The 18941-nt window shown below is 44.5% G+C and overlaps 1 protein-coding gene across 3 annotated transcripts in view; it reads right to left on the bottom strand.

The window, feature by feature from the left end:
• The window catches only part of RTN4 (reticulon 4), a 63588-nt gene that overhangs the window by 31153 nt on the left and 13494 nt on the right, over nt 1-18941 (bottom strand). The window contains exons 7-9 of one of the 3 annotated variants that reach the window (XM_065632573.1): nt 16404-16463; nt 12834-12956; nt 11716-12177 (exon numbers count right to left, since the gene is read on the bottom strand). In XM_065632573.1, the coding sequence (XP_065488645.1) occupies nt 11716-12172 (457 nt within the window). In that variant the 5' untranslated portion in view covers nt 12173-12177; nt 12834-12956; nt 16404-16463. Of the gene's footprint in view, nt 1-11715; nt 12471-12833; nt 12957-16403; nt 16464-18941 lie in introns of those variants that run through there. The other 2 variants (XM_065632574.1, XM_065632572.1) reach the window with 2 other exon arrangements.

The raw sequence follows: 18941 nt of genomic DNA, 5'->3' as shown, positions 1-18941 counted from the left end.
CCTGAAGGTGCAGTACACTTGGTGTCCAAAGATCAACTGTAATCACCATGCAGAAACTGCTCCTCAGGTCCAGCTCCCATTTACTCAACACTGAACTACACAATTGCTGGGCCAGTCACTGAATTCCCAGGTTCTCCTAATGGAAGGGTATTGTGCCCACACCCAAACTTTATTTTCCACGTGTAGCTGGAGTGTGAAAACTGATTACATAAAAGCAGTATTTCTTAAGCAGCCAAGGAGAACCACCCACCCTCCCTCCGCCCACGTCAGAACGGCGTTTTTCCTGCTGAAAGCAAGCAGCCACAAGGACCTTTTCCTGCTGCGGGCCCTGTGTCGAACCTCCGGGCAAGCAGGACAGAGCGGGACCTCTGCAACCCCCACATCACCAACCCAACCAACCGTCTGCTTCACACCGTAATTCAAATGACACGCTGAAAGGAACGGTGTTTTCTTCCACCAATGACATTGGCACTGAAGACTCCTTCTCTCCAATACTGGAGGTAGAAAGCCTTCAGAAACAGAAAAGCAATGGGACTGTCCATGTGGAAGGCGTAGGACAAGGAGCGTGAAGCCACCTGAGCCAACACTTGCAGACCTGGCTGCTCTTCCCAGCCAGTGCTCAAGCGGTAGCACTCGTAATAGCTGACAAACAACACCCCAAGTTTTGTAATAACATCACACGTATAGTGCAATAACTTCATTTGTAAAAGGACTGCCAGAAGGCTAGATCACGCAGGGTGGCTTTCCTATTTGCATATCAATGGCAGAAAATAGGTGATTGAGGCAAGCAAAGAAGCAGTACACTACTACCAATACCCAGGAAAAAAACTTCAGAATATATCACAAGCTCAAAGCAAGATTACTGTCAAGTAAAGGTGGTATTCAAAACTCCTTTCTTGACCCACAAAGTGGGCCTTCACTACAGCAAATCTTCACCCAAAGATATAAAGAAAATCTAAGTAAAGAAGTCTTCAGTTTCTACAAATCATAACCAAAAAAAAAATCAATTCATTAAGATGAACGGCTTGATTACTGTTTCCATAACAAGAATAAAAAGATAGACTTTGTTTCATGAAATACAGAAGAGCGAGACCTCAAATTTTAGCTGCCAAAAATGAGTAACGGTCCAGGTTAGTAACCCACCCTCAGCATCACAGCGAAGAGACAGACACATCTCCTATTTGTGCGTGGTGTGACTTTACAGCACTCACTAAAGTAGTCCAGGCCATGGGTTTTTAAGAGAACTTTAGAGAGAACTCAGCCTTGCCCAGGTGATCTTATAACATTTAGTAAAATACTAATATTGTTTTCAAACATATACATCCACACATCACACCCCTCTGCCCTTTTTTTCTTATCCACATGTATGAACGTATCCCCCTAATGTGAAAGGAAAAGCATTTAAGGAACAACAGAACAAAGTGATGAACAAAGTGATGCACAAAGTGGTTCGTTCTGATTGCATTCCTATTTTTAACTAAAATCATTCAGCAAATTTCTGTAGCTTCTCCTTTCATTAATATGAACTCTCACACTTTAGAACTTTGTATTATGGTTTCAGCCAAAACACAAGCTCCACCAACAAGAAATAGATTTCAGTTTTGTTTAAAAATAAAAAACCTGACACCAGAATGACAAAGAGGTGGCATTTCCAACTCGTTCGAACTTTTGCTGACTGCTCACTAATCAGCATTGTTACCAGATACTGATATTACCCATATAAAACTTTAAATTTAATATCAAGTTTTGGATAAAAAACCATAGAAATAAATGGAAAGAGATTTCCCAGACCACTAGGAAAGAGAAAGCAAAGTCAGTTGCAGAGATTTCTAAAGAAAAAGAGAAGTGTTTAAAATGAAAAAGTAGTAAAGTAACAATTCCAAGAAAAGCAGTTTATGAAAAACTACTTTATCTTCCCCAAAACATACTTGCCAATAGAAAGCAGAGGACTTAAGCCTAGTCACAGAAAAGCAGAACTGGGACAGAAGGTGCTGTGCCCCTCAGGGCTGGATTTTTGGGCACCGCTGTGTCCTCCCCTCTGCTCTCACACGCGACTCTTTCCAGGCGTGGGCAGCAGGTCTGCGCTAAGGCAGGTCTGTTGTGCTCATACTATCCTTATTGTTATGTGTGAGCTCAGCACTGGGGAAAAAATACACTAAATATTTTCTTTTCTACGTATAGACACAGAGTACACTTCATCCTGATGCACAGTTTAGCTTTGGTAGGAGGCTGTATTAGGCTGCAAGGGGGCAGTTTCAGTCTTCAGAAAATATAAAGCATCTCCTGGGTTAGTGTGCTGGAGAACGTACACCACTCTTAAAATAAACAAACAAATTTTTAAAAATGGCAAAAATAAAGTTTTTAAGAATCCGCCTTTGCATGTTTCAAAAATGAGCCAAATGCTTTTATCTTGCAGACCTACCACAACGGGACTCTGGTTTTGAAGGGCCTCTCTTGTTAATACAAATATTTAACAACAAAAGAAAACAGGGCAGAATTAATCCTCAAAGGAAGGGCATCTGTGACACAACTCACATGTAGCGTAACGCTTCCATAGGCAGCAGTCTCACTGTCTGCTTCTTCAAAGCTGCTCACCTGTCCCCAGTGAAGCCTGCCCCAAGCACTACTGCTGATCTCAACACACACACGTAAGTCTGACCATCTTTTACTCTTTTACAGACCCAAGGTTTTGCAGAGCAATGCAAGACCCTCACACTTTATAGCCACAGGGAAGAACTACCATGGTTTTCCTTCTCCTGCGTGTTGGCATCGAATTATTGTGAGTAAATTGTTATTTCTCAGCTTAAAGTGTCGAAGACAACATACCTGGCCATTTAGAAGTTAAATTAAATGATTTCAAGGAGAGTAAAGTTCTTGGATGCCTAATTTCCTACTGCAGAGTAAACAAGGCCATACACAACTTCACAAGAATTTCCTGAGAAAAGCAGCTGCCTACACAAACTCCATTTAAATCATCTCCTGTTACGATGCAATTGTTCTAAATACGGTATTTCACCAAATACTTAAGCTATTCATGATAAAGAACATTAACTCTTAATAGCATCTTTTCACATCCTTTGATCAGGCTGCAAAGCTACAGCAAGTAATTAGGTTCTCTCATTTGGCTATTTAGTTATACATGTAAGTTTATAAAGAGAAATTTCCCATTAGGAAACGCTGCCTGTAAACTACTCGGAAATCTTTGAGGAACGAACACAAGTTGCTACAGAAGATGGAGATTCCTGAAGTGAAAACAGGAGCTCCATTTTTAACATGTTGAGGGTATCAAAGCTAGGATCTCAAAAGAGTGTTAATAACCCAAAAGTGTTAACGACCCAAGAGTGTGGGTTACTAACAAGGGTAGCTGTAGGACATCTCAGGTCTGCATGCAAAGTACCCCAAAGCGGTACCAGGCATCACCTGCAGAACCAGTTGCACTATACTGCACAGGAGACTTTCCAGTTCACGTTATTTGAATTAGATAAAGAAAACAAGTCCAAACCAAGCATTTTAAACAATGCTTCCCGCTTTGAATATTCTGTTCATGGAAAAGCAAGTCTCCAGCAAGAAGCATTTTCTTATTGTCTGAGCAGAAATCAAACACCAAACTGATTTAAGCAAGTTTTTTTTCAGTATTGTATCTACACGGTCCAACTTGCAGCAACTTTTCCTCTTTTGGAAAAATTAAGAGTTGAGGTGAGTTGCTGAGCAATGCAGCCCCTGTGGTAAGGTATACACCATGTCATCTTCTTTTCATCAGCCAAAAAGTGAAAAGCTAGAGAGACAGCACCACTGCCCTGCAACACCCAACTGCCAACCAACGCAGCAACACGTGGACAAGGAAGATCGAGCCGGAATTAACCCACTACAATTCCCAGATTGCCAAAGTAAGCACCCACTACAACGGTGGTTTTAAAAGGCCATTAAATACTTCAGACACAACTGCCCGGCTCACCTCACTCTTGCAGCCAGCCATCTGGATCAATAACACCATGGGCAGGATCTAAGCAGTATTTCAGAGGATGGCTCTATAATGCCACTTCCTATTGAAAGTCCCTCCATTCATATGAGTATCACTGTTATCTCCTCAGAGCAGGGAAAGAAGTTTATCTGGCAAATTTTGTTATTAAAAGTAAATACACAAAGTCACATAGATCAGCCCCAAAGAAACTTTTCTTTGTTCTCATACCAAGAGAAGAAGAAATTCTTAGAAAACGGACACACATACCTATCAGAGAGCAGCAGTCCACAGTGGCTCCCCATAGGAAAGTTAAATCCTCTGAAGAGCCAAGATAAACCGCCTGGCTTCTGAGCGCAAACTGAGCGCATGGACAGACAAGGAACACTGCAGAAGCAGCGCGTGGATGAACTGTGCCTGCTCCCCATGTGTGGCCACTGAGCTCATCGCACTCAGGCTGCTGAGGGGCAGCAGCAGCTGGGGGCGACCACCCCCCCCCCCACTAACATCAGCTGGGGGCGACCACCCCCCCCCACAACATCAGCTGGGGGCGACCACCCCCCCCCCCACTAACATCAGGTGGCCACAATCATTAACTGTTCACAGCCCCCCTCTGATGGCTTGAAATTCCCACTGCACAATCCCAACTACATTTAATATCTAAATCACAAACATATTTAATAGCAAAGTTTAGAATGAATTTAGAACAAATTTAGAACAATCTCAGATATGAACATTCACAGATCCAGTGTTTATAGTCACTCATTTAAATTATTTTAATATATGTGATTAAAAAGAAAGAAGTAGAAAGAAAATCTAACCAATTGCAAACGTGTCCAGCTACACATGGCTCTAAAGAGAAGTATGCAGTCTTTGGCAATATTTGTAACCAAAAAAATACCATGTAATTCCTCTAAACCTAAATAACTCTTGCATAAGACCCAGGCTCCTTAACCATATGTTGAAGTAACGAACAGAAATTCAGGTTCTGGCAGTGCCTCAAAGCAGAAAAATATCATAATTACGCCAGAACTTACTCAAAGGCAGGAGGTCTAAAGAGCCATGCAAATCCTATGATTATGCAGACATTATTCAATTTAATTTTGGAGATTATACCCATCATAAGATTCCCTTTCACCGATTTGTGCAGATGGAATTTTTCCCTGCTTTCCCCACAATTAAATGAATTAAACAGTATTTAGATTAGCAACTTTATCATTGCAAAAGAACGTATTTATTAGCTAAATTAAAGAATGGAGATGCCACTGATTTAGCATCTATTCCCAGCACATTACCTTGCGTGACAAGCCTCTGACATAAGAGCTTATAATCTGTAAAATAAAAACAAATTGATGCATAAGATACCTTCATCTCAAAAGAATATGGACAGTCATTAGAGGATTCGTTACAGCCATTAGCATTTGTATAAGAATATGTTTAATGTCATGAATACAGCAGTGTGAGGATGACACGCTGTCCTGCCGCCCTCCCCACCGACACAGAGGATCAGACACCGAGCAGCATTGCGCTTCCTGGGTTGCAACAGATTTTGGTCAATACCAGTTTAACTATCCACTTCGGTTTTTGGTCACCTAGACACAATTCGCACACAAAGGAAAACTGATTTTATCTAACAACGTGATCTTTTAAAGAAAACCTGGGTTTCAAACTGGAAATCCATCCCTTTGCCCCTTGACCAGCTTTTCTCAAGCTGAAGGCACGAGTATCTGAAGGCCAGGAAAAGCGATCTTTCTTCCACGCCTACCACAGACATTTTTCTGCTTCCTCCAGATCCTGCTTGTCCCTTTCAGCTCTGCAGCTCCAACCTGCTTTGGGAGGCCCCGCACATGCTCCTTCATCTGTTTCCCTTGGCAATCCTCTCCTCAGCACACACAAGGGACACTGATGGGCAGGCACGAAGGAATTTGAGCTTGTCAGAAAAAAGGGAATAGTAGAGGTAACGAAAAACTGTCACAAAGCAGTAACAACTGGATAGACAGTAGGGTTCCGACACTGGACCAACAGCATCTAGTAGACTGAGAACATTTTTAACTGGCAACAGAAACATTCATATTTATCTCGGTCTTGTGTCTTATTTAAAGACAACTTAACTAAGATACTCTTCCTAGGCGATGAAGTTGATGACATGATTGCCCGTCCATTAAAAAGCTGCAAGTTCCCAGTACATTCCTGGGACACAAAGCACGCCCCCCAGCAAAACCAGTGAGGAGCAAACTGGCATTTCTAACACTTCTACACGAGGGGAGGGGAAAAAAATGAAAAAAAAAAATTAAAACTATTCTTTCCTCATACATCAGAAAGCAATAAATGGAGACAAACCCATTAAAAACAATGGGGAAGAGCAGCAATTTAAAAACATCTCTAACTTAAAATCTTCCTATTTTGACAGCTACAGCTAGCAGCAGATTGATTATTTCCACTTGAAAGATAAAAACATTGCACTGAGATAATTTGATTTTCCGCAGACTTTGTGAATATTAATAAGCCCATTATTTTATTGCTATTGTAATAGTTCTCCTTGATGGAAATACTAACTAAAAAAAGCTACCCACCGAACAGATGTCATACAGCTCTAGCGCAGAGGTCTCTGTTCTGTGCTGCCCTAAAAACAGTCTCTGGAAGTAGAAATTATGCAGCGTTTTCAAAGCATAACGGTAGTAATTTCTATTTTAGATCATAAAACAAGAAATAAAAACATATGAAAACATACTCGACTGTTCTGCTTAGAATAGGTCTCACTGTTCACTATTTTTTACTTGGTAGTAACAGCTTTTTTTCTTTCATTTCTAATGCAGCTTATGCGTGAAGTAGGAGGGAAATTGTGGAACGATCAAGCGTTTCTGAATATCTCAGGATCATTTATCTGTAAGATACACATTGCTTTACATTTTCTAGCCAGAGAAAGACCAAGAACCATTTCCTTGCCTATAAAATATCTAGAACCCAAAGGACATTTTCAGATCGAACTATGCATTGCTGATTTTTGCATCCGAGTTTCATAGTTACTATAGTAACACGTCAGCTCAAAAGAAGGCTTGTTTCATTCAAAATATTAACGGAAAACAAAGAAACGACTGAAGCACACCAAGACATGCCTCAAGTTGTAGGTGAACTGCCTTTTGTTCTTCTACCAGCCCCCAGCACACAAAGCCAGGCTGGGCTGGTGGCAGCCACCGAGCAGTGGGGTGTGGAAAACGGACAGGAACAGGCAGACAAAGCCACCAACCTCCCTCCAAACCGCGTGGTTGGCAGCAAAACTCCCACAGAACGCTAACAGCAGGGGGAAACTGGGCTCCGGGCTTAGAATGATGTCTACATGCCCCGTGCTAAGCAGCCAGGCTCACAGACCAAGGAGTCTCCAAAATCCTCGTCCTCCCCACCCTGGGCACTGGAAGAAGAGGAAAGTGAAAACACCACCCTCGCAATACACCAATCACAAAGTTATACTAGAAAAATGCATCACAAAATACTGAAATAACACAAGATACATCTGCAGGCCGCTCAGAAGGCGTATTTTTCCAATCACAGATCTACTTTAAGATTGTCTTTTCAATGACCACAGCTTACTTCTGTCCTCATAAGCTCCAAAGTTTGAGTCTCTTGACCTCAAGTTTTATACTCCAACCACTCATTTCCAACCTGTCTATAGATCAGCTGTTACAAAAGGACTTGGCACTTTCCTTGCAAATTTGTACCAGTCGGCAGGACAAAACCACTGACTGGGAGGCTTAAATATTGTCCTTGACTTACAGGAGTGTTGTCAGTGGTTATCTATGAGATAAGAAAGAGATTCAGTGCTCACCGGTGGTGATGCAACAGGGTGGACAAGATGGTTGTCACTTCATAGACATGCTGCAAACTTCCTTAATTACAGACAGGGAGGAAGGGAAAACCACCAGCAGTTCCTCACTGTCTCCTAACTTGTGGTTTGCAGGATTTCAACTCCAAGGGGAAAACTCCCAATGCAATTCAAAACCTCCCTGAGGGCTACATCATTATAGGGTAGGTGGAAGCTGTGTGGTTTTTCTCCTGGAAAGCAAGTCAAAAGATACATACACGAAGCAAATATACTCTCAAACTTGGCAGGACTATCCTTGCACATACTTCTGGTTAACAGAAGAAAAAGCTTTAGAAGTTCTTTCACCAGCTGAATTACAGGAGCAAGCCCCACTCTGCTAGACATCTCACATGCACATGGCAATAAATAAAACAATCCCTTGTTGAACTCACCTAGATGGGAACACAAAATATGAACATGAAGATAGTAGCTTTACTATACCAGTCAAATTGCTGGTTACTCTCCTCCTCATATGTCACTATAATGGAAGCCATGTAATGGAAAAAATCACATTCTACCTTTGATATATGTAGGTTATGGCCACCTCTCTTACAGCTTTACTGACTGCATTTGGGAGGAAAAAGGGCCTTGCACCTCAAAGAAACACTGAAGATCAATCAGAACATACTTTAGTAAACTGAGGGTGCAAGTATAAGTCATCAGTGGAAACATTAAAGGACAGCTATATTTTTTCCACGTTGTGCTGCTCACTATCCTTAAAATCCACACAACTCCTCTGAACGAGGCTATGCACACATAGCAGCACACTAGGAAACTCAGCAACACAGAAAAAAAAAACTGAGGAGTGTACATGTTGCTTTAGAATTTGTACAAAATGCAAATCACAAGACCGGCACATTCCCAGCACAGGATAAAAGGTTCACCCTCCAGAGTGCGCAGAAGCCGGTGCAGATCACTCCGTTTACTCGCCATCTCCTGCAGCGCGGTGCAGCTTGGTGAGGGGAAACTGAGGCAGAAGGGTCTGAGCTCCTGGGCCAGCCCCCCACCGCCTGTGAAACCTCCACACTGACCAGCTAAAACCCAGCCCTATAACACTACATGGAAAACCAAGACTAATTAACAAACTGGCGCTTCAGAACATTTGCATACGTACTGAACCGTGGCCGAGGTGCAGGGAACTGACACACGGAGACGTTTTTATGCAGCGTGGGTGCTGGTCTGCGGCCAGTCTGGAGGGTTTGGTGTGTGGGTTTCTTGTAAGTGAATGGCTTAACTTCAAATCATTTGTCATTTTTGCTACCTACATAACAGTGAGTAGCAAAAAAAAGTGTCCAGGAGCATGTAAGTTTCACTGCAGTCCTCTGGCTTGTTTTCTTCTCCTCCAAATATTTATATTAGCTCTTAAGAGGGTAGGCTGCTGATACACAGAGACTTGCACTACATGGAATTATGTCGCAGTCTCTTATAACAATGAAACTGAATACTCCTAAGTATGTAACTAATAGCAATTACAAAGATTTACATTTTAGAACACCTCCAGATACATAAATAATACATTTCAATGGGCCATGAAGCAGTCCATGCATTTTTTCTATTGTTATACTGACAAAAAGCAGCACCATGGCCTATTGTTGCAGGTAAAAGAATCCCTACTATTGTTAAAATCCTTGCTACAGGTAAGGTTGCTTTCTCCTTCACTTGGAAATAGAATTTCAAAGTAAGGGAACTCATTTGAACCCAAGTGAAGTATTTTGACAGATAGTTTTAGCATGAACTGCCAGATGCAAAACTAAAAAAAAAAAGTTTAAATGGATACTTAACGTGCTTGAAACTAAGTACTCCTGCATCTAAGAGGACCAAAGTACTCATGACATAACTAGACAATGCTTTTATCAACACCATGTGTCCTCATCTAGCAGTTTCAAGTTCTTAAAATATAACCTGTAATATCCCAACCCATCATTAGACGAGCATTATGTGTTACGCACCTTGTCTTTGGAAACCAGGTCTCCTAAAGATGCCGGTCCTCACTTCAGAGCCCTAAATTCATCATCACTGATAAATACTGTCCCTCCACTTAGGTTTTATAACTCTTTGACACCACTTTTCAGCTCCACTACCTAATTTTCACACAGGCAGGTCTCCTCCACTCTAATAAAGATGAGAGATTTCAGGGATTACTGTGTTCCTTACCTTATCCTTCAGGAAGCAGGGAGGAGAAAAACAAATCAGCTCTGGAAATCGCACTTTTATCCCTACTTTTCCAAGCAACAGCAGGATTGGGTTGATTCTATTCCTTCCATTCTGTTCTGCTCAAACCTTCCACCGCTACACTCAAACAACTTGCCTAGAAAAATTTCTGTTCACTTATCAAATAACATCCCTTAAGTCTGTTGCAAGCTTTTTCATCACCTGTCCTCCAAATGGTGGAAATATAAAAAAAAAAAAAATATCCTTAGCATATCACTATGCACAGAGTTACCAGAAGAACAAAAAAGCAGGCTTGATGAAAGACAACAGCACAACTAACCATAAAGTCCTGTCACATGTGCAAATAAAAAGCATTGTGAAACCCCTCCAGATAAAATTAAATTCAGGTTTAACAACAAGGGGTTTTTTGTCATTATTCCAGATGCCTTTTTTTAAATTAAAAGTATCATGTTCACTCACACCATGACATCAAGTTATTCTTGAAATCCTGCGTCTTTGAAACGTATATAGTGTACCAATGAAGAATGCACCATCATGACAACGAGGCACTTTGATCTGTTCGTTTTCACTGTTTTAATGGCCTCAAGTCAGCTTTTGCATTTTGAACTAAGCAAAAGCAGGGCCAAGGCACACAAGCAATCCGCACGCAACACATTAGTCATGCTGGGTCAGCTCCTGGATTAGACCTGGCAATCCGGGTTTTGGCACTCGGGCAGTGCTGGCAGCTGGTCAGGGGGCGGCACACCCTGCAGCGCCCCCGTTCTGAACGGGGGGTACCCCAACGTGGAGGGGTGACCCCCTTAGACAAGCCCAGATGACACCTATGGCTAGCTGCGGCCGTCCGGCAGGCACACGCAGGCCGTCAGCTTGACATTTTTCCCAGTATTGCCACACCTACAGCACCGGGCAAGCCTGTACGCCTTTTGTGCTTCCATACATACTTCACTAGTCCACATTCCCTCTTGGGGTTTAAGATTCGTTGTCTGAAGCCAGAGAGCGGCGTTTCCCACCAAGGGCCGCACTCTTTGCCAGGCCCGCAGAGACGCCCATCCCCTCCGGGTGGCAGGTTTAGGAAAGGAGGCAGCGCTGCTTCCTAGTTCCTCTCCCTCGCCCCTCCCAGCGAGGTGATTTGTTTAAAATGAGTAAAATTAAGAGCACCTGTATTTCCATTCCCCCGACGCCCAGCCCCGAGGCCGCTGTGCCGGGCCGCCCTGCGGGTGAACCGAGCCCGGGACAACGCGGCGAGGGGACGGGGCGGCGGCAGCTACGCCTCGAGCACATTTTGCCCCGAGGGAAGAACCGGCCGGACCCGCGCAGCCCTTAGCACCGGCTCTGCGCCCCGCGTCCCCCCCGCCGCGACGCGGCCGTTGCCAGGCGGCGGCGGCGGCCTCGCCCCCGGGCGGCCCATGTGCGAGGCGGCAGCCGGGGCGGCGCTTCCCCCCTCCCGCCATTAGCATAACACAGAGGGGAGGAGGAGGCAAAAAGAGAAGAAATTAAGGCAAAATACAAAAGGGGGAGGGGGAGCCCTTTTTAGCGCATGAGCTGCGGCGGGGCCACGGGGAGCGGGGCCGCGCCCGGCGCGGCGGAGGGGAGGGAGCGATGCCGCAGGAGGCGGCCGAGGGCCGGCAGACAAAGGGACCCTCCCGACGGGGTAGCGAGAACCGGAGCGATTCGGGCGAAGGCGCCCGGCCGCCGCCCTCCCCGGCGCCGGGGCGGAGGCACTCACCAGCCGAGCCGGAGGAGGACCCTCTTTTCCGGGGGCCGGCGACGACGGGGGGCTCGGGCTTGGGCGGCTGGGGCTGCGCGGGCCGGGCGGGGGCCAAGGGCTGCTCCTGCGCGGGGGACGGCGTGGTGGCGGACGAGGAGGAGGACGAGACGGCTCCCGGGGGGCTCCAGTCGGGCTGCGGTGGCTCCGGAGCGGCGGGGCGGGGCGGCTCGGCGGGGCCGCCGAGGTCCAGCAGCTGCGGCGGCCGCTCCTGCGGGGCTGCGGCGGGAGCCGCGGCGGGCTTCCTCTCCATCACCTCCAGCTGCTCGTCGAAGTCTTCGTCCTCCTCTTCCTCCTCCTCTTCCTCCTCCTCCTTCTCGTCGTCGAGCACGAACTGGTAGTTGAACTGGGGCTGCTGCGGACGCGCTGGCCCGGAGGTGGAGGAGGAGACCAGAGGCGACTGGTCTAGCTCGTCCATGGTGCCTGGAGCGGGCGGAACAATGAGTGCGCGGCGCTGGGGCTGTGCCTGTGCCGGCTGCGGGGGCTGGGCGAGCGCTGCGCCGCCGCTGCGGGACCCGGACTCCACGCCCTGTTGAGTCACCGCTGGGGGAGGCGGAGGGCGCGGCCGCCCGCACCGGGACCCCACCCGCCGCGGCGCTGAGCGACGGCGGCGACAGCCAATAGGAGCGGGAAGCGGCGCGGCGCCGCCAATGAGACGCGGCGCTGGGTGCGGCCGCCTCATTACAATGCACCGCGGGGCGGGGCGCGCAGGGTGGGAAGCGGGGCCGGAGAGTCGGGTAAAGTTCAGCGCAGAGGACGCGGGTGGGGCGGGGGTGGCCCAGGCGGCTCCACCGGCGGCTCCACCGGCGGCTCGGGGGCTGCGGCGCCTCCTGCGGAATGGGGCTGGGCCGGGCGGGGGTCCCGCCATCCCTGCGCGGGCAGCACCGAGACAGACATCTTGTGAGTGCGTGTCGTGATTCATCACTTTCCTCTGCCAGCGCTTGGATCACTTTCTTTTTTTTTTTTTTTTTAAAGAGCGGTCAGCCCCCCGAAGATGTTTAAAAAGGGCGGGGTGTGGCGGGGCTCCCCGGGGAGCCGTGCTGCCCGGCACCCATCAACCGCCCCGCGGTTTTGCTCACCATGATGCAACCGAGGGGTCCCCAGGGGGCTGAGGCTCCTTCCCGATCCTGCTCCATGTCCTGGGGCCAGGCAGCACAGTCCTCCCCAGGGATGGAAGTCATGACCAAATCATGATCCAAAAACTGGAAAAAAAAAACCAGAGCGCAGACATTTTTCAGAAGAGACAAACTTGTTTAAGCACTCGTGGTGGGTTAAGCCGGCCATCTGAATGAACAGATCCAGCCGTCTCTGTAAAATCTGCATGTGAATTATGCAACTTGTGCAGGAAGAAATGGCAGCTTGTGCGCAACACAGAACTTGGCGTCTGTCTGCGTTAGGCCCTGGTGTGGTCTCGCTTTCTGCTCAGAGATGGATCATTGGCCAGAGCCCTTAGGGTAACAATTTAACTTAAATGGCGAGTATTTGGATGCCATTTCCACCCACACAGCTACCACGATAAGACCAAAAGACCTTAAAATCCTATATTTTATACTATCCCAACATTATTATGGATTTTTAACCTACAGATGATTTATTCTCCCATATGTGCCTGTATAAAGAGATTAGTTCATGGAAAGGTTCAGAGCACGCGAAGTGCAGGTTGGGTGAGACACAAGAACCGAAGGAAGAGGAACCACAGCTCTCCTGTTCCTCTGCCCTGCCGTGTCGGATGGGATCGACCAAAGATGCACGTGGAGGGGAGCGGTGCCGCTGAGCGGGATGAATGACGCCCGGGCAGAAGTGCCCAAGTGTGGTCCATCACTGTATCTATTTCATTCTGCAGAGGGAAGAGTCCCTAGCATGAAAATGGGGTTAAATCTCCAGTATTCAGTCACTTTCTGGAAAGCAGGATGGAACCCACAGATGGAGAGACTCTGAGGGCTCCCAGCACTGAGTCCTCTCGTCTCAAAAACCCATGTCATATTCATTGCACGATCTGCTTGAACCCAAATATTTGAGCATGGGGTGGGTTGTTGCTGCTATTTTGCACTTTTGCCTTTGAATTCTTCTTTTCTCTGAATTTTGTTTTCTAACCTGCTTAAAAGAGTACACTTTGTGCAGCCCTTGCTTGCTTAAGCTGCGCTGTCCCCCTTTCCCTTGCTCGGCTGTCACCCTGCAGCCCATCCAGCCCCAGGCCGTGCACAGGAAGTTCCAGATGAGTTTCTTTTCACAGATGTAGAAAACCATCAATATTCTCTATCTCTGCCAGAAATGACTGGAAAGAATGTGAAAAGCATTTCTAAAAAATACAGAGATGGCAACGCTGTTATCTCAATGGAGATAAAAGTTTCCCAGCGGGTGAATAAGCACTTAACAACCTGTGAGCTCTTTAGATTTCGTTCTTTTCCCCTCAGATTTTGTATCTTCTATTGACAAATTATCCGTGTATATTTCGAGTCAGCTCTTTTTACAGTGATATAAGGGATGTTACAGTGGCAGCAGGATGGATGGATTAAATCCATGTATTGTTAAACATAACCCATGAAGTTCTGGCTGAATTCAATTCTTAGTTTTATTGTTCCATCTCTGCTATAGCCAGCGGAAAACGTGTGCAGAAGTAAAGACAGGACAGGCTCTATGGCTCCCATCAAAACTGAGCCAGTTATTCATTTGGTTCATGATTTAAGACAGAAACTGATACTTTCAGTCTTTTTTTACTCACCTATTGCTCTGTCTACCCCGTGTCTTACAGCAGCTGCCACAGTGTAAGTGCACGAAAAGTAAATGTTACCAATATTTCCTCTCTTTCCCTACCAGCTATAGCCTGTTTGGAGAACGGATGGGAGGGTGTAATCTTCAGTGGCATTTTACCCCATTCACAAGAGGTAACTGGGCCTGAAATATGTTACTAAAAGGAAAATTCAGGTTCTTTGTGTACTCTTTTATTACATACCAGGAAAGTAAATAGACATATTTTTGTATTGTAAATCTGTACTTTTTGTATAGCAAATAAAAATATTTTGATTGAATAAAGTCTTTATAATTTTGCCAGCCAATCTATTTTCACATCTCTTGGTTAAACAAGAAAGTGGAATTTTAACATTCCATTAAAATATACCCTAAGGCAACAAGGTACTGTTAAAAATGTGTAAAATTCTGAGCACAGACACAGTGCTGAAACTAATTTTGACATATCTAACTGCAGTGATTTTTGGTCATCTACAAGTAGGAAAAAACTATATAGAATTCAGCTGTTTTTATCAGAATGCTTGAAAGAGAATCCACCTTCAGTTAAAGAGAAATGAAAGGGGGTTTTTTAGAGAAAGGAAATGACTAAAGAAAGGTCCTGGAGGGAAACAGGAAGGGAGTTCCAGATTGCCTGAGCAAGTCCCAGTAACAAGCGAGAGGAAAATCCAGCTCTCCAGTACTGAAACTATACTGCAAAACACCCTTTTTAGCTCTTTAGAAAAATGTTTTACAATTCCTATATGAAGACTGTCAACAAGTCAGAGTACTTTGCAGATATTCAGCAAGTTCATTTACAAAGCTGGTTTTCCTGAGGTGTTTTCATAAGCAGACTTGGGAAGGAAAGCACTCAGCATGTGAAAAAGCACCACACCACGTGGCATGGTTCTGAATTTCCACAGCAGCGCTGACAATGGTTACGTACTGGGTGGATTTTTTTTTTTTTTTGTCCACTGTGACCTTCTGCTTGATCTTACACAGAAGTAATATGATATGACAACATACCGTAGACTAGGAGAATAATTGTGATGGGACAATGCAGTATTATCACTTCACAGAGGGATCAAACACAAGAAAAAAACATTTAGTCTCAATAGCAATTTATAATGATGGAGTTAAAATTAGAGGGATGGTTGGATTTCTGCCCCTCCTTTTAAGTACAATCCTCCAGGTTTCAGGCATCATGTCTCTGTCTCTGGAAGGACAAAACTCTGCGATTCTTTTGTTTTCAGATTATGCCTGTGCTGCAATGCCTTGGGCACCACGTATATTTCCCTAGCAGGTTTCTCTTAGTTTGAACACCTGCTGTGCTTCTTTTCAAGATCAGTAGTGGGATATTGTGAGAAAATCACTGCTTAGTTTATTAATACAAATGCAGCGTATGGAGGAAAAAAGTGCTAAAGCAATAGTACAGAGGGATTCCCATCTCTTTGTGCTTTTTAGACTTTTTTTTTTAATCCCCCTAACATCATCTTGATAAGTCAAACCAGTCCATTTCCGCAGCAAATGTCAATCAGTAAAGTCCTTAAGTGAAACCAAAGACTAAAGACATTTTGTTATTACAATGATTCAATATATTAATAACAAAATTGAATCAAATATGTCCATTCGCACGTTAATAATAGCGTGTTAAGCAAACAAAGCCATGGGAATGTGGCAGAATGATGTACAGTAAATGATTTTTAATACCACTTCCTAAATTAATCAGGTCACTGTAGAAAATCTAAACATACATGAATGAAAAGTCTTCTGTGAGCATTCCTACAATCTCCTAAGGAATCAGAATGAATGGTGAATTTTTTTTCAAATTACCCAGAATGAAGGAAATTCCCCACTTTAGGTTTAATATTGCTACTCTTCAGCCCCTCACACTTTTAAGAAATACAATGAAATTGTTCACTTACCAGTTTGGCCATAAGACTTTACATTCTTGAAGAACATAAGGACCACCAGCTTCACTGGACCTGGACAGAAAAAATCCATTCTCTATTAATACCTCTTGCAAACGGATCAAGGTAATATCATAATTATTTTTTCTAATTCATGTTATCCCCTCCTACTTTTCATTTAAATATGAATGCTTAAAATCAGTACCAAATTTAGATCTCAGCATCCCTAAATCTATACCCATGCACATGTCTAAATTCAAACTTTTCAGCCTTAATACTTAGCTTTTTTTTTTTTTTTTAAGGATTTTATTGTAGTTCTGCTTTGTTTTATGTGAACATCCCACACACTAATTAATGAACCAGCAACGTTTGTTCCCTGTGTGTCTGGGGGTTCAATGGAGGGAAGAAAATCCATTGATGCCCAGTACTGACATATTTGCGAGGTTCAGTTCCCAAGGAGTGAAGAAAGCAGGTTGTGCTCATTACACCGCAAAGTAGAGCACGGACAGAACCATTTTACAAGTGGAGTTTCGGAGCAGAAAGAGAATTTGGATGGCATGTTCCAGGCTCAGAGTAGCTAACCTCTCTCTAAATCAGGGGCGCTCAACCTCAGATTTCTTAACTTGTAGCGTACAAGTGATGGAGCTGAATCAGCCGAACAAAGCAGTTGAGGGAAATGTGTTCCCTGCACCTTCGGGGGAAGACACCGGTGGCGAGAGCTGCTCTGGCAGCTCCACCATTCCGATTCCAGATGTCGAGCCAGCGATGCTGCTGGCTCAGTGACTACAATTTACAACTCCAACAGCAAGAACGAACTATCTGAAACCATGGTATTTGATCTACATTATTTTAATAGTTTGGGGTTGGTTTTTTTTTTTAAACTTAGGAATTCATAAAAGTCATAATCATTTGGAATTTCAATGGGTTTGCATTTTTAAAGGAAAAGTGGATAAAATTTAAATTAGAAATCAATTTTTGCTCTTTTTATGCATTGATATTTACCCACTTAGGAAAGAAACAGCCTGGTAACCAACATTCAGAGTTATTCCCTTGGCTGCTAAATATGCCTGAGGAGTAAACAGATTGATAGCAGCATTTTCACCATTACTGCAGAGAAGGTTGATGGCATTGCTACTGGGACTATAAAACTTGAATATATGAGCAAAGTTTACACTGGAAGCAACAGAACTGATTTTAAATGGCTCACATTTAAAAGGTACCGGCCCACCATCTTCTAGAACTTTGCTCACTGCTTAATAACTTGTCCCTTGTAATTGTTTTTGTCAGACTACAGCAGCTGGCGTCTTCACCTGCGTTACGGTGGCGCTTTGGGGTCACAGTGCATTTTTGACTTCCAAAGACAGACGGCTTGGCAGCTTTGAAAGACACCACCAAGACTCCGATAGCTGCTGCTTTCTTACGAGTGTTTCGGGAGCTCTTCCTTTATCTGGGTCAGATAAAGATAGGACAGCTAAAAAAATTTTCAACACGACTACCCTGCTTTCTCGTTATCACATCAAGCTGGTCCAACACTGAAGCCCTTGATCTCCCTCACCCTCCCCCACGTAAAACACTCCAGCTTTTGAACACTTTGGACAATTTCAGTTAACTACAGCAGTGGCAGAAGATTCAAGGCTATTAAATTCCTGATAGCTTTGTAAAAATCAGCAGCTGGCTAAATTACAGAGGGCTGACGAGCTCTCCTGCGGAGCCGGGAGAACGCGGATGTTACCCGTTCCATTTGGGAGCCAGCAGCCAGGATGTACTTTTTCCAAGCATGTCTGCCTTTTATCCAGATGGCGAAACCAAAAAGGAGGATAAGAGAGATATGAAAATGACTGAAGATATTCCAGGATAGAGATGCAAACAATGTCAGACCTGAAGCTACAGGAAACCTGAATTTGCTAGTTTTACTGGTTTTGGAACTAGTTTCTGACTGTTGCAGATAGGGATGTGTTTTAGGTGAGTCATGCTTGGAACCCTGCTGAAGGCTATCTAGGTGCAGCCACAGTTTTGGCAAGGAAGGAAAAAAAAAGGGAGATAAATCTTGTAGGTTGAATTCTCTCTGATATATCCTATGAAAAGGAGCAGAAACAAAAGGAAAAGATCTTGAAAATACAGCACATTAACAAGAAGTTACACAAGGCTACTTTGTTCCCCAAAGAAAATCAAGGTTCTTCAGACTTTCTAGGGGATGGTGTTTGGCGGGCCAAAGCTGTTTTCAAATGCTTTTTTTTTCAGTGCAAATATAGTTTTCACTCTTCTCACTGCAACTTTTGAAAAGTTAACATATTTCATTGAAAACTGACTGCTTGAATACCATGCAACATCTGCTCAGCACAGGCTATTAGCTCAGATTAACTGGTTTTATTCCATGTTAGGACCAGGTTGCTAAACAGCGCAAGTTATAATGCACAAGCCTGGAAATAACTATAACTTGAGCATATCCTCAGCAGAAATACCAGGGTAAATTGAAAAATATCAGTTTGGCTTTAGAGGTAGCTAGCTAGATGTTATTTGTTTCTCATCCAAATCTTACCCACTTTTAGCTTT

This window comes from Caloenas nicobarica, chromosome 3, assembly GCF_036013445.1.
Source record: "Caloenas nicobarica isolate bCalNic1 chromosome 3, bCalNic1.hap1, whole genome shotgun sequence".
NCBI classification, from domain to species: Eukaryota; Metazoa; Chordata; class Aves; order Columbiformes; family Columbidae; genus Caloenas; species Caloenas nicobarica.
The sequence above is the reverse complement of the archived record's forward strand: the minus strand, read 5'-3'. Positions and strand labels throughout refer to the sequence as shown.